This window comes from Argiope bruennichi, chromosome 8 (assembly GCF_947563725.1).
Source record: "Argiope bruennichi chromosome 8, qqArgBrue1.1, whole genome shotgun sequence".
In the NCBI taxonomy this organism is placed as follows: domain Eukaryota; kingdom Metazoa; phylum Arthropoda; class Arachnida; order Araneae; family Araneidae; genus Argiope; species Argiope bruennichi.
In genome coordinates this window covers 20,342,149-20,361,732 of record NC_079158.1, presented here as the reverse complement: position 1 = coordinate 20,361,732, position 19,584 = coordinate 20,342,149, and the positions used below count along the sequence as shown (strand labels likewise).

Genomic DNA, 19,584 nt, shown 5'->3' with positions numbered 1-19,584 from the left:
GATTTTAAGTACAAATTATTAAATGTGTAGCAATGTGCAGTTTTATCTCTTGCATATGAGAATTTACAAATAATTTTTCCATTTTTTATAGTGGTAATTATATTCAATATGTTATTAATTTTTCAGACTTTTAAGCAATCGAAAAATGAAAAAAATTGAGCGAAACCTGCTTGTATCGTTTGTTTAAAACAAGATTTAAAATTATAAAATATTTTGGAAGAAATATTTATAGGTAAGAAAAATTTTATATTTATTATTATTCATCAAAGAGTGCTTAGATTAAAATAATTAGTTTGAAAACATTTCTAACTTTGTAGCAAAGAAATATATTCAGAGATACAACGATATTTTTTCGATGAAATGAATAGAGAGAGTATTTTTCAGTATTTTTATTATAAAAACAAAACAAGCACAAACATATAGTCCAAATATACAAAGAGATTGGCCCGTACATGTAATATTATTATAGCAACAATTTCTTTTTACAGTTATTGTGTCAACAACTGTAAATAATAAAAAGCAAAATATAGTAACATTTTCATATAAATTTAAATCAACACTCTGTTTTCCAATAATAAAAGATACGCTAATTACACAGCTAAAAAATAAGTACATACCCATCTACATACATTTACTTTTTTCGTATAAAATTAAGTACATGTTGCAGATATTAAAAATTAGCTTTATATATAATCATACAATTTTCAATAAATAATACACAATACTTATTATTAACATCATGTATGCGTCAACACATTCCAAGTAATATATATGTATAAAATATATTTTTCTGTACAAAAATGTATACAAAATCTGGTAGTGGGAGGGAGGCAGTCATAAATTTTATATCTTATGTATCGAGGTGTAAAAGATAAGCAGTTAAAGTGATACTAGTGTTTTAAAAATAATTTATTTAAATAGAAAAAAAATTAAATAGCAATGAGTATATTGATATTGAGTTTTTGCATTTATTTTGCACATATTTCAAACATTCAATATATGCAAAACATATATATTTTCGTATGGTTATTAAACATTGAAATATAAATTTCTGAATTGCTTTAGGTTTGATTATTTTAATAGATATTTAGTTTTTCATATAATATTTAAAAAATTATTTGTTTTAGATAAAAAGAAATATTAAATGAAATTGCAACAATCAAATTAATTTTCAATGTGAAGCATTTTAAATAACTGAATATATTTGCATCATATGATTAGGAAAAAAATCTTACCACTGTTCCTTCAAGTAACAACATACATTTATTTATAACAAACAACATTCGAATTCAAAACATTCTTTTTGGCAAACTTCGAGTCAAATATAATAAATTAAGGCTACATTTCTAAATTGTAAGCTATGAAGTTATATTAAAAGATACATTAATTGCTGAATAAAAATCAAGAAATATTAAATATGTATTAATTTTTGAATAGAAGGCCTATTTATATCGTTGTAGAGTAAAGGAATACAATGTATGTAATGAAGAGGGGTGAACTTTAAAATGTTCTGCATTCATACAAAAGTAAACTATGGAATGAAATTGCTGATTGTGGAGTCGATTCTATAACGAGTTGCATAATCTCATTCGCCTGTATATTCCAGATACTCGTTACAGTAGACTAGATGCAATGAGTCCAGCCTGTTCCCCGAAGTCAGGCGATGCTCGAATCCCGCGCAAGAGCTTTGTGATGTGGCAGTAAATTACAAAAGCTTAAAAAAAACCTAAAGTATGGCTGTTTGGTACAAAGATGAGGTTGGTTTTTTGATTCTTTGTTTAAAGATAAGTCTACTTTTTCTTCTTGTGTCCAAAATCCTCCCATGCGCTTAGGTCCAAATCTGGCATATCGTGGCAATGAGTCACGGGATTTCTGAAAGAGAGAAAATATAAGGGTTAAGTTTTACTAGTGGGAAAATCTTTATTTCTGGCCTTTAAGTGATCAGTGGAATGAAAATACGGTGTCTTCTTATTTTTTTAATGCTTGTTCGTATAAGTGGAACATGATAGTCTATTGTCTGTATATTAGTATATATTTTCTTGATGCATTAAAGCTTTGGAATTTGTAAAGTTGAGATAATATAATAGATAATACTCTCAGTCTTGATATCTGCTAATAAGCTGATTTTAATTAATTTATTTTATATGAGAGTCGAAATCTAATAGTAAAGGCGAAAAACTCATTATTAAATGCTGTAATATTATAATAATAAAATATGAAATATATTTAAAGATTTATAGTAAAAAAAAATGAAATTGTGTTTAAAGACACGCTTTTATTGAATTACATAAAGATAAAACTAAATGTTTTTGTTGAAAATATGAACGTTAATATGCGTTTTCAAAAGCTTGTAAAGTTGAAGGCAATACAGTACAGAAATTACATCAAGATGAATATTATAAGAAAGAAAATTCTCAAAAATTCATGAAAAAAAGGAAGCATTAAGTATATGATTAAACTTTCAATTTTCTTATATTACTTTCCGAATTCATGCATTTTTGGTTTTATCTTAATGTTCAATTTCTTCATTTAATAATTCCTAACCTAATTATTCTATAAAATTTATTGCTTTATACACCAACGGTAACACTTGCAATAATAAAAGCAAAATTAAAATTTTACTGCCTATCGTCTTTTATTCTTTCTTTTAACATCCGTTTCCCAATTTTAATACAAATAAGCAAATTGAAGTTAACTTATTTGGGTTTTTTTTCTAACTGAAAATTCATGGAGTTATAAATATAAAATAACAGTTCTTATCGTTCAGTTTTATACTGTTATCAATATATTTAGCTTTTCTTAAAAGCTGAAATTAGTAATGTTTGCTTTTTACTAAATAATTGCGGTTATTTTTTTAGATCAATATATCACCAACTAATCTCAATTAGTTGGTGAAATATTGATTAAATTGATAGAAAATATTGATAGATTGATTCATCTAAATTTTAATTAATTATATTTTTAAATATATTTACAGTTAAAATATATTTACAGTTAAAATTATATTTTTTTTATTATACTTGGACTATTCATGTTAGTTTGGGAATTAAATGTTAATGTTTTCCAGAAAAATTATCAATTATCTTAAGATTTTGAAGTGCATTCGCACTGTATGAATTAAAGGAATTTCTGTTTCAATATAGTATTAAAATATGCATATTTGGATAAGACTATGCAATCGAAGCCTTTAATGGATTCTGATTTCACTATAAGAAATTGCACCAGATTTTTCAATTTTTCTTCACAGATTTATCCACAGCTGATGCAATTCGCTATAGCGAAATCAAAATATCAGGCTTGATTATTGCATTACAAGTAATCTGTTGTGCAAAGGGCTAAATTTGTTTCAATTTTGCTTCGCAGATTATCCACAACTTTGCACAATACGCTGCTTATGATATCAAAATCGAACTTGGATGTAGAAAAAATGCAATGTTAGATTCTTCTATAACGATTAAAATAAACTAAATCACAGAAACAAGTATTAGATTGCAAAATGTCATCCAATTCGAAACACATCAATTGTATGCGATGGAGTTGCGATCTAGTCATAAACCTTAACTAATGTTTTTATACTAAGCTGTTTTGAAAATAGTAGATATCTTGTTAAACACTTTAAATGAATACAGTTGTTATCTGAAAACATTTAGTTAATACCAAACAAAAGAAATTAAAGTCGTGTACAAGCAGATTAATTAAATTATTTCTCCATCACATTAACCCAGATCAGGAAAAAAAGAATGCAACATTCACTCATCAATAAACGTACTTTTCCTGGTAACATACCAGCGAAACACCACAAGCCAAGTGGAGCATTTAGTACCCAAAGCGAGACGATTTCTTGGCCCCATTTCTACTAAGCAATCCAAGAGAGAGATGATTCGGCCACACCACCCCAAGGGCATTCTTTAGGGGGGAAATTTGAAAGATTTTACTACCTTCCGAACGAGACCGACACGCAAGAGAGGACGTGCGGTTCACTATCGTTGCCTGTTAATCGGATTTTCAAGTTCCAGTTACAACACGCAACAGGAAGAGATGCTGTTGCAGCATTGTTGCGGGATTAGTGTTTGCTACTGTTCACAGGTTTTGCAAAAGATCTTGATAAGAAGTGAAAATTGTGCAGAAAGCTTATAATCAGCCTATCTGCTACATGTTACATTTTGGGTTAATGTATTCAAATGATCTCTGTTGCAAACTACAGAAGATAAATTATTTGAAATATTAAAAAAAAAATTAAACGCCAAGAAACGTTGTTTGAACTATTATTAAGCATTGCGAAAATAATAATTATTATTATTATGTTGTTTTTTAAATTTTAAAACTACACTAATAATATACCAACTGTACTGGTTAGAGGAAGTCAAACTATTTGAGATACAAAGGGAGTAATCAGTTTCAATTATAGGCTGGAGAAAAACTTTTAAAATAATGGATGAACCTCTTTTGATAGCTTTTTAACATTATTACACAATATGTAAATACTTTCAGCTTTTATCAAGCGAATTTAAGCGATTTTTTTTCTTTGTATACATAATTATCTGTCGGGAAAAATTAAATACTTTAATTAATACAAATTAAATTAACTATAATTTGATTTGTAAAGTTTATTTTTAACTAAAGGCTACATTTGACTCTTCTATAAATGTAAAATGTGTATTAATTTTCTGAGATTTTTCTTCAACATTTAAAATTTTATTCTCCTTTTAATTATTAGTAATTCATAATTTAAACTAATATTGAATATTTTTTGAGACATTAGAGTTTTGAATACAATCTAGATGATGATGCTTATTTAACACACACTGCGACAATTTAAAATAGGAGGGAAAAGGATATAATGGGACAGATAAGCTATTGATAAATTTAAAACCATGTCTGTAATTAATTTCGAGTTTATTTTGCATTTTCGATTAGTTTATTTCATGTTTAATGAAAATAGTACTTTTTGTAATTCGATGCTTGCTATTGATGGTTAAACTTTTCAACATTTTTCAGTTGAATAAATATGACTTGTATTCATATAGGAGTCTTCAGTTATGTCATATATTCTTTTAAGTTTACACTGACTCAAAAATACAAATTTATAATCCGAATTCTTCTGTCTGTCATGAAAGTAAATTTTCTGCATTGAAATCGATTTGATTATTGATGTATAAACAAGGTTAAATTTTAAAAATAATTTTATCCCCATTTCTTCAAATTTAAGGAATTTTATATAAATATCAATTGATACATCTGGCATTGCTTGGAATTAAAATTCTTTCATATCTAATATTTTACTATAAAAACAAATTCTTTTATTTCCTACAGAATCCTGTTATACCTCACGATTGACTGCCCACTGGGCCTTGGATACTTGCTATCACTCGAAGGTGAAGGGTTTTCTTATTTTCAGAGGACTGTTAAATAACTATTTTAAACCAATAAAAATCCAAAAAAAAATTTCAAAAAATAATGTAGTGGTAGAGTAGATGAGCCCTGTTTTTTCCAGTATTATCTTAATAAGATTCTTTCTTGTATCTCAAAGGAAAAGAGAACAACTTTAAAGTGAAATAAGTACAATTGATTAGTAACAAATGTGGAACATATACACACACCCAAAATGACTTTTATTTATTCTAAAATAATTAGTATTCATTTTGTTATGTATTATTACAGATTTATATTAGAGAATTCCGTATTTGTTTTTAGACTACATGGAAATAATCAGATAAAAATAAATATCTCTTATAAGTGCTAAATGTAATTATATTGGGACAATTAATCTTCATAACAGTTAAAACAAAGCATTTTGTTGCAGGTGACATTATTACCCAAGAGTTGAACAATTCATGAAATAGCTGCTTACATTTGTTTTCCTCTCATATATTCTTTAAAACAGTTATTTCTTATCCTGAATTAAATTATTGCGTGTCTCTGTGTTAACAATGAGTAACAGGTACACCGACGTATTTGTATAGCATGGTAATCTCAAGAAATGGAAAAAAAAAGTTGTTAATTTTTCATTCTGTTGATAGTAAGTTAACATTTAGTAGCGTGAGGGTTATTAATATATTTCTCATTAATTGTTTAAATTGTTTGAGCGAATAAAAAACTAATAATACGAATTCTATTAAGATGCTGAAATAATTTTATAATATGCAGTGGATTTATCTCAATGTTGGGCCTTTTCCCCCTATAGTGTCATTTTTTTCCACAAATAATGATCTAAAATAATTTTATTCAGGATTTTCAGTTTCATATATACTATTCGCCTTTAGCGATCAGCGCTTTTGTCCAGATTATTGACTTTTATCGTTGTAACACGACTAATATGAAATGGATCTTTTGAAAAATTTTAAAGCGACACGATTGGAAGACATTATTTAATTGAATCACATTACTATAAATTACTGGAATAAAAATTTATATATATATATTGTGAAATTCCTATATGGGAAGTAATGATAAAATGAATCAATTTTTGAGTCTTAATTTTAATAGTCTAAAATACATGATTGAGTATTTTGATGGATGTATTGGAGTTTCAACATAACATTGTTTTAGAATGAAATAGTAAATAAAAATATACGGAAATAAATTGATATCATTAAAAAGGTAATTTTTTCTTCAAATTTTGAGATAATACCAAAACATTTCTGGGAAATAATAGTTTGGAAAATATGAATATTTTCATAGGCAAGTCATAGCGATTATCTATTTGGAGACTCATAAGCCTATTGTCACTATGAATTAAACTTTGTTTGAAGTTTATTTGTAATACACGGAATTCTTTTTTCCGACAGAAATGGAGTTTTTAGTGACATGGCAACCCCGCATCCGATGAATTCTATTTTGTAGCTGTCATTAGTGAAGAAATTAAATAACTGCAACTGTAAAAATGGTCAATCAAGTAGTTTGAAACGTTTGTATGACGCTTTGTTTTCATTACACTGTTGCCATTCTCAATAAGTAATAAGAGCTATTTCTCTTCCATGTATATTAGCCTAATATAATATAGATTTTCTAACTCAATAATTACTGCTTTTACAAAAAATATTAGCTTTCAAAGTGAAAAACGTTTTAGCGCTAATTTTTAGATAAAACTTTTTCATATCCATCAGAGTATTTAACATAAAGTATATTACCTGATAATCTGAAGATTAAACAGACGGTAATGGCAATTACATTCTTCAATTTATATTCAGATTATAATATTAAACAATAAAAGTACTCTTCATCAAATTTCTTCAATCCTTTTCAAAAATTTCTATTCACTGAAGAAGTGCGATTTTCAAAAATATATGTACTACTTCTTGACAAACGATGACTAAGATATCTTACAAGAAAAATTAAGAAAATTTTCTTTACTCACCCAGATGAAGGGAACCTGAACACATGGCGTTGTATTTCGTGGATATGTGTATTTTCACAGATGATTTTAGAAAATGTTGTCTTTTTGATAGCATCTAGTTGCTCTGGAAAATTAAAATTGGGTATTAAATTATATCACACTTAAAAATGAAAAATTAGAAGTATCATAAAAAGTAAAGGATTTACTTATAAAATAAGGAATAAAAGAATACATAAAATACAAGGAATTCAATTTGAACATGAGAAAAATAATTTACAAAAAATGGATTTTCATTTTGCATCATTCAATAAATGCACAACTGAAAAAAATTAAGGAGGCTAGATTTTTTTCCAGTTTGATTTTTCAAATTAGTCATATTTAATAAAATAATTTTTGACTGAAAATATCAAAAGTAACATCTAGTTAATTTAATTAAGGCATTGAATGTTTCCGACATCATTTCATTTTAATTAATACTTGATATAAAAAAGATTATTTAATTAAATGGAAGACCTGAAATAAAGCAGTATGTAATAAAAATGAACTTTTATGATATACCCATATAGTCAAATGGGGGGGGGAGATGTTGGAATTATTCTTATATATGCCAATCCAAACCGTTTAACCGAAGGGTCTTTCTACATTAGCAGCTATTTAAATCTTATTACTTTCTTTCTCTTTACAAATGCGTAATACAACAAGTTAAATTTTACCTAATGTGAAAGATCCTGTTTCACCATGATGTTCGAAGTAGTATCTGTCGCCAAATTTGAGATGGTAGTATTGAATACCGATAATGCAAGCGAATGTTGGTCCAACGATACCATCAGGAACATGACTTTCGGCAGTGCCACCAGTGAATAAATCAATGTCGTGAACAGATCTGGAAAAGACAGGTACATTCGGTATAAAGTAAGACTGATCAGTAATAATTTGTATTTGGTAAAATAAAATTGTATTTTCAAAAATTCAAATAATCTGATTTAAAATAGGAGAAAAATCTTCTAGAATTAACATAATTTTTACTTTCACAATTAATAAATAAAAATTTATAACTTTTTTCAAAAATATCTAAAATTTAATTATTATTTTAGAATTTGACGTCATATAAACTAAATTATTCAAATTTTGTAACCATTTGTTTTTCTTCTCATTTTGTTTCGGTTTGAATTTCGTTCCTTTTGAGCATATTTTTAATTCGAACTTCTTTAAAACATATATATCTATATACAAAACACATGCGACCAAATGAGTGATTCCATGGTTACGTTTAAAATTAGATTAAGTCATAAAATATTATAATGGCTTAAGATAATATTAGCAATTTTGTATATTATATATATATTTAGCTTGAGAATTAACTTCTATTATGCTCAATATCAACACACATTGTTTAACAACATAATATAACACAATATTGTTTACTTTTTTATTTATATATGTTTTAGAACTTTGTAATTCCTTATTTTTTGCTGTTCCTTTTTTCATGTGTGCTTTAATTTGCTTTGTGTCTTGTGTTAATTTATGTAAATTTTTATTTCATTCACTCTGTAAATGGAATCATCTCTGCAGTGTGCTTATTTGAAATGAACAAATACTACACTAAATCAGTGCCAATGATATTAAAACACATTCTAAAATCTTCATCTGAGTAATATATAATATGACGTATACTTATGTTTCTGAACAATCTGGCTTAACTTAAGAATCCTGAAGCAAAAAAATCTAAATCAGCTTTTGCATTTTAGAATGCATTGCCAATATAGAATTAAGTTATAAAATCTCAAAAGTAACAAGAAAATAAAAGTAATTTTGGTTTTTATAATAATCTTCACCATGCTTGATATACTAATTAGGAAAGAAACATTCTACAATTATATTAAATAGAAAGTTTTTTCAATTTCTACAATGTTGTCCAGAAAAACACCTAAAATCTTTTGGCTGAGACTATAAACCATTAATTCCACAAAACCTTTTTGTGTTTTCTAATGCACCGATAATTTTATGTATTGTTAAAAATTTTTAACATACTGATAAATGTCTTGTAGTCTCTTCCTCCTTTCAGAAGTCATAAACCTGTCCAAGTCTTCAAATGTTTTGATTTCCACTCCGAAGCAATACTGCACGTAGCTGGTGTAGCCCTGGAGACCGTGATCTCGCCCTCTCTGAATGTTGAAGGCGGCTAAATCTAAACCAGTAGCATTACCACGTCGTCTGTAAAAGAGGCACCAAAACTTCGTCAGAAACTCATTTGATTACATAATAAATATTAAATAAAAACTTTATTAAAAATATCTTAGATCCTATATTGATAATTAAAGTATTATTTAGGGTGAACAAGAAGTTCATTAGAGTTATTTAAAATGATTTAGTTTTCGGATTAAGCATTATTTTAGTTTGTATTTAAAAATATAAAATAACTTTTCTTATTAATGTCTTTTTTTGTTATTTTGGACTAAAGTGTAGTGAATAGTTACCCCCCCCCTTTTGTTAACTTTGTTAAAGATCTAGTTTTAATTAAATGATCAACTTCTATCCATTGTAGATAACTCAACTCCACACAATTTCGATGCCCAACAAAAAGCGAGAGTGTGCGCATTTATTACTTAGTGGGCCTCTATTCGGTGGGAAATAATTACGTAATAAATAACACTTTTTTACAGTTTGGAGAGAATGATTTTGCTACAGCAGTGATTTCACCAAAAAAAATATGTCAGTTATTTCTTGGTCTTTTTTGCTATTGTTGTTACCTTCCAACCTCAGTTACTCATTTCCGTATTTCCATTTAAAATGGTAATTTATCCTTAATATGTATAACTGTTAACTGTATAACAGAAACTGTAAAAAAATTGATAAATTTTTAAACAATTGCTAACATTAGTCAAAAGATATCATGATAAACTAATGTTTTCGATATAAATTTTATTTAGCCTCGTTTGATGCGGCAAGCACCCAATTATTTTATTTCATTAATTTATAAAACAAACTTTTTAACTTAACTTTTTAAAAATTTTAAATTTATTACACTAATTAATTTATAATTAGTGTAATAAATTACACTAATAAAACAGTTTTATTAGTGTAATTTATTACACTAATAAAACTCTGAATTTCTTTTATACATAACCGATTTTCTGAAATTTAAAGAAACTTTGTATATGAATGATCGATTTTTGAATTGAACATATAAATATTAAAAATATCAAAACCTAATTGGCCTATTAGAGAGAATAGAATTATTTGAAATTTCAGCGATTAAATTTAAAACAGTGTATTCATATATGTTTAAAAACAAGATATTTTTATTGTATCTATATATACATATAGAAAGTTACTAAGGAGCTTATTTTCAGAAATGAAAGCAACTTCTGCTTGTTCATGAATTTAAAAAACTCTGGCACATTTTATAATCTGCTTTAAATTATCCTAAATGAGCCAGAGATTTTGAATGATTTAAAGAACTATAATTACGACTATATACTTATTTATCCTTTTCCCTCAATGGTTTCAAATTTACTAAAATAGGGGAATTTTGAATTTTTGTAACTAAAAATGCTATGTATAAAATTATATTGTAGATTTTCAAGTGAAAACATGATGAAATGAGTGTACCTGTACAAAAAATTCCTGACGTCTGGCACAAGGTATGGATCGAATTTCTGAGAAGGCTGCAAAGTGAGACCTTTCATGAGTGGATCCAGCTGACCATCGTAGAGTTCGAATGGGAAGAAGAAGTAATTCCTCAACATGATGCCGGAGATGTGACCAGAATGCTCTTGGATTTCGCTGAAAAGTCCGTCGATCAAGGAATGGCCGTATCTGTAGGCGGCTGTGGAGAACTCGTTGATCATGGTGGGCTCCATTTTGGAATTGTATTGCGTGAAGCCATTCTCTAGGACCCAGAGACTGTAGAAATCCATGTAGTGAGAACCAAGGACAACAGGCAGATATTCTCCGAAGACCACCATTTGGAATTGGGCTCCAATTATTCTCCTATAAATTAACAAGGAATTTAGGTTTTGCATTCAAAATTTCTCCGTCCACTGAATCTGTAGTGAATAGCTTATAAGTCAGTTAACAGCTACGCTACCCGAGCAATTGCTTTTGTATTGTGGTCATGTTACTGGGCTGCGAACCACAAAGTCCCAGGTTCTATCCTCGCACATCACAATTCGCCTCAAATCCATTCCAGTATCAAAACTCCTTGATATATTACAATATGTTGAAAAGTATTTGAATTTTAGATTTTTATTTGACCTGATCTCTTCCATGTTTTTAAAGATTTCATTTTTAAACTGATTCTTTTACTTACTTCTTAATAAGCAAAAGTTTAAGATATGTGACTACGTTCGGAATGAATTTTTTGAAAAAAAAAACTTTCGTAGTTAGTTATATTTTTGAATATTTGCACAAAAGAGATTGAAAAAATGCATCTATAAAACCCGAATATACTAGTTAAATGACTAAAGTGTTTTAAAAATTGAAGAAAAGTCTAAAAGAGGCATAAAGCAAAGATTTTCTAGTTTTGAGGTTCATAAAATAATTTTTGTTTTAAATTTTGCAGTTAGCTTAAGAAATATATTATCTAGTACCTGAAGAAAAAAGAAATTGTATTTCTATTCATTTTTTAAACAATGGGATTCAACTGATAAATAATACGAAATTTTCATTTTTTTTTCGAACTGTGGAGCATTAAAACTAATGTAACATTTTTCGAAATGTATAGATTACAGATTTTCAAGCTCAGAATTTGCAAAACATATTGAGAAATTGTTATTCTAAATATGAACTAAAAATATGCATTAGATTTTAATTTATGAGGTTTTTCTTAAGAAAATTCTACCAAAGATTAGAAAATTGCATTTAAAGGAGAAAAGTAGCATTAAAGCGCATGTAAATACAAATATAAAGATTAGTTCAACTTCCCGAAAAATAGATTCAGAAACAAAAATCTAGTGGCTTTATAAAAAACCTGTTCAAACATTAAAAATATTAAATAAAAAGAATCATAACTCCGCAAAAAATCGATTTTTAAGCGTAGTCACCTATTTTAACATTTCTAAATTTGTTCATTATTGATTAATGCTTCAATGACTCAATTATCACTTAATTGTTTGATTTAATCAAATATTGATTCTTTAAGGATTGTATCACTTGATGATGCATTCAAGAATAATATTTTCAAGAGTTTCTAATGTTTATATAAAAGAATTATAAATTAAAAACTTCAAAATTAATAAAAAGTAACATTTTTTTTTAATAAAAACACTAATAATTGTCGAATTTAAAAAGTTGATTTTATTAAGTTTTTTTTTATTTTTGTTTTCATTCCATAAAGTTATAAGCAACTCAAGATTTGGTATTCGTTTCGAATGAAAAAGACTGGACATCTAAAAGCGATTTCAAATTTGAGACTCACAAGCATCACCCCAAATATCACTTCTGAGTTCTTAAACACATTTCCTTGTGGCAATTTGTATAAACAATTTATAATCAAGAATAAACAATATATAAAAGAATTTTCAATAAATATGAAAATAATCATTTCATTATTTTTATTAAGGTTCTCACTAATTTTATATGAATTTCAGATGCGAAATGAAGACAAACGTTTTAAAATCCCAATAACTTATGCATTCAACAATTAAATTTTGGAAAAGTGCATTCAACAGAAGGAAAATTAGCGTAACTTTACAGAGCAGAATAAGATAAATGAGAATCAAGAGATATGCACATTTATATTAATCAAATAACATAACTTTAAACATAGTTTTCACATAAATAGATTCGTTTGTAATCATTTTAAAAGAGTTTTGTTCAATTTTATGTCCCTGTAAGCTTTGAAACTTCTCTACCATGTAAGCTTATTTTTATTTAAACAAGATCTTGTTATTTCTATTGAGTAAGGCATAAATTTAATAGAAGTTCTCTGTGTTTATAAAACAATAACCATATACTTTCTTTCTACTTTTTAATCTTGAATCTGTGACATTATTTTAGCTTCCAATAATTATTTCCTGAAATTCATAATCAGTCAACATCACCAATATGAAATCAGAACTTAATTAAGTGAATCGATTGATTGATAATAATTTTTAGTGCATTTTTAATAAGAATACACAATTAAAATTTTGACAATTTTGGTACATGAATAAACAAACAAATGTGAAACATGTTGAGTTAGATAAAAAAAAATGAATAATAAAATGGACTGTGTAGCGGAGAAATTTATACCTTGTTTCCCAAAACAGTGTTTCATCATCCCAATGAGGATTCACACTTTTCAATCCTTCGGCTATTCTGTTGTGCTGCCTCATCCATATCGTGTGAAGTGAAGTGAGAGCTGGATGTTGGTTGACTCTGACATCGCCTGAAATATCCAGAAATTAAATGTAAGTTTCAAAGCAAATAGAAAAAAATTGAAAGTTCAAATAAACATTATCTATCTTTCTCGAATTTTCATTTCACTAAACTGCACTTTGACAGAATATTTTGCATGAAAAGTTTTTTAAAAGAATCGTCTCTTTCCTCAATTTTCTCGTATTCTGTAATAAAGTACGTTTTGTTCTTAGCTTAGTAGTACAGAGATGAGAATCATTTTATTACCATACCTTTGAAATGATGATTTATTGAGTACATAATAAGGAACTCAACAATTTGGAAGTCTACATGAAATACTCTACAGTTCTTCTATAAAGATTCATACTGCATGTTATTTGTTCGGTTCACTGCATATTTGGCTTTACATACAAGGAATTGGGAGCTCTTTTCAATGATAGATTTGGTTAAAAAATTATATAAAAAAATCTTTGCATATTGAATGTTGTGATTACATATAAAATTTCATTCATTCAATATTTTTTTCAACCATCTACCTTTTTATTTTTATGTTGTGGTATTTACACGTAAAACAGACATAATTCTAACCACCGATTTTTGCATTCAGAGAGTGAAGAGATTCTTCACAATATTGAGATGGATTATTTTGATGATGACAATTGTGTCCTTTCAGTATTTCATATGCAAAAAAAGTAAAAATTAAGATAACTTTTCTAGTAAAAAAATTTATGGTTAATTATAGTAATATTCAGATCTTCACAAATTTATATCAAGTTTAAAGAAGTCATAGTTATAAATAATAAATATTATAAAGCATCTATTAATCAATTCAGTTGCAAAAATAATGTGAAAGGCATTTCAAATATAGATGTGGGATAAAGAAGAGTATTTATTATTTTTTTAAAAAAGTAAATTAGGAAGATAATTGCAAAAGGATCTTTTATAACGCAAAAGGAGAAACTCGTGATCTCTTCGACTAAGTAAGTTTATGTTGTAACATATGAATTGCCCTTTTTGATGCAATTATTCGTTTTGATATAGAAGAGCTTTAGAATGGAACACTGGACGAGTCCCGCAGACAAATCGAAAATCTAAAACCTCTAAATTGGATTACACAATAAATTTACTTAAAAAACTGTTCAAATAAATAAATTTTAAATCACCAATTTAATAACATTCAAAGAAAAAAATCTTTAAAAGAAAATTGATTTTCATTAAATTTAAATCGGTATTCGGAGATCTGTGAAGTAACAGTCGAATTCATTCGTGTTGCATTAAGTATGCTTAAAAAAAAAGATTTTTGCTGTGACATTTTTTAAGTACAATATCTTTTTTATTTGAATTACTTTTTTGTACTGAAATTCTGTTGTAAAAAGTAAATAGCCCATTTCTTTATTATGGCTGTATTAATTATGTCTTTTTAATTCTTTTTCGTAATTTATTTTCGGCCATGGTGAAATTTTCAATAGATTTGTTTTATTGTTTTTGTTTTTCTTTTTTTTGCAAGAAATAAATTCCGTGAACTTGAACTTTTTTATTGAAAACTGTCTAAAGTTTAAAGGAAATATGATTAAATCAGCATCTCTTGTTATTCATTTCCTCTCTTCCGCTAATAAATGTTAAGTTAAAATAATTTTGGGGTTATAGCTAACATAATTAATAAAGTGCTTAGTGATGTATTCGTTTTAGAGGATGGTTAATAGAATACGAATTATCTATTTCGATAAAAAACACAACAGTTCTTTTAAATTAAATGACATGGAAAGAATAATTTTTAAAAACCTTTTAATCAGAAGAAATTGTGATACTTGTATAGAATACCCATTTTCGCATAGCTTTGATTTCTATGACAAGATATTACAGAAAATGAGTCATGTGAGAAAGAGGTACTCACCTGCTCTAAAGCAAAACAGATTCCTCTGTGGCACACTGCACTGATCATTTTTGGCATCATCAGTCTGAGGTAGCAAATCGCCAGTATGAGGAACTTTTGTGACAATCAGTTTACCTATTAGTCAGGAAAGAATTATGAGAAGTTTTTCAATAAATTTCTGACAATATTATAATAACAAGAATATTCAATTAATAATATTAATAAGAAGAATTAGATGATTAATTAGTAAAAGTATTATATAGAATTTAAATGATTATTATAAATATATATCAACATATTCTTTACATCATCAATAGCAAGTCAACAGCATATGAACCTTTCGTACATAGTTAACTTATGACAAGTTTATAAGGAGCATGAAAAATTCAAAATTTACGATTCAATTCTACTAACAGAGTCATTAACATGAAAAATTAACCTGCAAAGTTAGGTAGAATTTCCCAAGAAATGTATAAGTGCATTAAATAACTGTCATGTATATAATGAGCACCATATACCTAAATTTCATAAGTCAGTTTGTATTAATATAGATTTGTAGCCTTATAAAACAATACATGGCTTTTTCAAATAGCATTAATCACCAAATTGTAATTTAGTATGATCTCTTTCGAAAAACACTTTTAACCTCTTTATTTGTTTATTTTTAACTCCTTTATTTTAGCTGATTTATATTACAAATAAATCAACAGCTGCAAATGTAATTGTTTTAGGCATCTGCATAAAATGAAATTAACTCAAGTGTGTGTATGTAGAGGTAATTCAATTCTACCTTTTCTTCCTTGTCTTATGTTTACCTGAATTCGCGATATTAAAATAGAAATACTTCTTTCTGTATCCACAAATTGTCCTTGAATAACATGTTACATCCCAAGTGTGGCATAATGCATTACATTCACAAAGTCAAGTAAACATAGTTACTTATCGATATTCTCACACGTGGGGTGTCCACTGAGTATGCATGGCGACAAATAACACAACGTTGTTAATGGATATTGGACTTTTTAACAATTATTATCAGATGTTTTATTGTTGTAAGCGAAAGAGAGATTATTTATGAAAGACTAATGTTTTAATAAAAAAAAAGCATTGTAAAAATGATGTTAATAAATTGATTTACATTATGAATTGTTCTAGAAAACTTCGAGATGGAAATAGCAATTTTTTTCAGTTAATTATTACATAACTTTTCTCATGAGAACATTTATGCTCTCACTTTAATCCAAGTAATTTTAATTTTTAGTCCCAAAAATATTCTGTATCCTTGTTTCTCTATATAAATTTATTTTTTTGGTTAATTTTATTACCATCGTACCCTTATATACTGTAAATTAGCTAGGTTCACGAATCATGTATGATTAAGGTCAGATGAGTAGAGTTTAAGAATATTCATAAAACAAAGTCATTAACCCTACACAATCAATGAATTTTAATGAAGATGATAAAATTGTGTATAATTCAGAAATCCAAAACCATTATTAGCCTTACCATCTCTGAATGATCTCAAAGCTTCAGTTTCATTCTCTTGGTTTCCATAAACTGTTGAAGCATCAATGAAAGCTGTCAGTTGATCCATCTGTTGTCGTGGACCTGTTGGTAATAGTATGGTAGTGGTGAGAATACTAACAAATATAAAAAGTCATTCTGTGCCAGTGATTGTATTGCTTATTTTGACAGAAAGTTGTAAAACATTATTATATATATTTTTCAGATAAATTAACTTACTTTAAAAGCAATCATCAGAGTAAAATGTCAAGTTGCTTGCAATATTTACATAAGTTATTTTACTATGAAACTTATATACACTTATGTTCAAAATTATACAGAAATTATTCTGTATTATATATATATATATAAAACTGGTGCCGAGATGCTGCCGTGTTTCACAAACATGAATTACATACATTGAAATTTATTAAGAATTGAAATTGAACAGAAGATAACATAATTTGGATAATAATAACATAAACTGCTCATATGAACTGATGAATTGATCATAACTGAACTGATCAAATATATTTATCAAGTTATTAATCCTACTTACAGAAAGAATATCTTTGCAAATTTAATTCTTGTTCTATTTAATAAACTGTCTATTTCTTTTCATGCTTAGACGCTTACTGACAAATGTATGAAGGTTATTTATATTTACCACGTTAAATAATGCACAATGCTGTATGATACTAAACAATATTCCCAATATTGTTGAATATATAATAATATATTATTACATAATATTGTACAATAAAGTGCAACAGGCTACTCCTACTATCTATGACAAAATTTGAAGCTAATATTTAAACATATACCTACGAAGCCCTATATTTGCTTTGCAATGTCTTATCACTTATTCAAATTAATAACCGTTAAATTTGTGAAGCCGATAAAAACGTCTTAAGACTATATTGAAAATTTTGTACAAAATTTCTTAACCACAACAATACTAGTAACATTTAAGATAGACACAGACATTAAATAATACTTTTTAACACTACCACCATTATAATCGATATAACATTAGATTTGAACATAATACTCAATTATTAAAAAATTACAGTTTTAATAACCATCGAATGTGTCTAAGCATCTTTTGCAATAAAGCTTTAATCTTCTCAATAGATAAATAAAATAGAATGAAAAAATGTTTGCTAACACATGTTGATACAATTAGTATATAAAATCACAAAAATTAAGGAAATTTACTTTTTAAAAAGTTGACTCAGAATGAGGAAAAGATTAGGAAAGTTTTAGTTTTTATAATCATTTTAAAGAAATCTGATTTGTTTCTCTTACCTAAGGTACAGAGAGGACAAGGTGCTGATCGAACAAAATTCAAGCAATCTTGACCATATTTTGAGTAGAAAGGGTCGTCTTGAGGTAGCAGAACCGGGTAACACTGAGGATGGGTGGCGTTGTCGTGAGGGCAGCACTGAATCATTTGAGGACCACCTGGTTATAATTGAAAAGGGGAAGAAAAAGGGAAGGAAGCAAAATGTTAAAAAATTCTTTCTTTTTTTTTTTTACATACCTTAAATAAATCGATAGTAATGTAAGGAAAAATTTCTAATCTGTTTATAAAATAATAATGTTTATAAAATATCTATTTGACCATTAATTTAAACCATTAATATTTCACTATTAATATAATTTGATAATTATCTATCATTAATGATTAATAATTATTAATATTAACAAAAGAAAAGAATGTTTTTACTGACATTTAAACTTTAGAAAGTTAATGATGATACATTAATAAAATTAACAATGGATTTTGAATGGATTTACAAAAGGATAGGATTAAAAAAATTAAATATAGTATTCTAAAAATTTAGCATTTTTTCATCTTGCTATTTTTAATGAAAAAACAAAGAAAAAGCTAAAAGCTAAAATATTTAAGAAAACTTCATCGGCTAAGAATTATTTTTAAAATCGTACAGAGACATTCGGTTATAAACATATTCATTTAATTGTAATACTTTACTTTTTAGTTTACAATACTTTGAAGTTAACTCCAAATACAATATTAAAATACTTTAAGCTTTAAAATTAATAAAACCTTTTATTTAAAAAAATCAGTAAATACATTTTAGTTTATGAATAAAATAATTTTATCATAATTAGCAAATAATAATATATTACACAAAGACAAAATAGAATTATAAAATGTTAATAAATTCATATTTCACAAGTTGTTATAACATTATTAGTAGGTTACGGACATTTTACAACAAAGATACATACATCAATAAAATGTTAGCTGCAATGCTGTTAAGTGACGATAATTATTTTCACAAAAAGTGTTAGTGATCGTTATTTTTTCTTGATGTATATAGCACATCTTGTGACATAGGCGAATAATTTTTAAAAAGTGTATTAGTAATAATTATACTAATTAGTTAGAGGTTTCGATTATAGTGCATTTACAAAATTAAATGTTAACTATATTATTAATATTAGTTTCTTTTTTACAATTTTTACAGACGTTAAAGGGTTAAGCATGCTTTCTTACCTGTGCTGC

General features: G+C 26.9%; 1 protein-coding gene across 1 annotated transcript in view; it reads right to left on the bottom strand.

Moving 5' to 3' along the window:
* Window positions 1-392: 392 nt before the first annotated feature.
* Window positions 393-19,584, bottom strand: part of LOC129981236 (peroxidase-like) — a 63,134-nt gene continuing 43,942 nt past the window's right edge. Inside the window, exons 6-14 of the mRNA XM_056091994.1 lie at window positions 18,360-18,515; window positions 17,055-17,156; window positions 15,570-15,683; window positions 13,571-13,706; window positions 10,949-11,329; window positions 9,368-9,550; window positions 8,050-8,219; window positions 7,358-7,460; window positions 393-1,872 (exon numbers count right to left, since the gene is read on the bottom strand). Coding sequence (XP_055947969.1) covers window positions 1,791-1,872; window positions 7,358-7,460; window positions 8,050-8,219; window positions 9,368-9,550; window positions 10,949-11,329; window positions 13,571-13,706; window positions 15,570-15,683; window positions 17,055-17,156; window positions 18,360-18,515 — 1,427 coding nt within the window. The 3' untranslated portion in view covers window positions 393-1,790. The remainder of the gene's footprint in view (window positions 1,873-7,357; window positions 7,461-8,049; window positions 8,220-9,367; window positions 9,551-10,948; window positions 11,330-13,570; window positions 13,707-15,569; window positions 15,684-17,054; window positions 17,157-18,359; window positions 18,516-19,584) is intronic.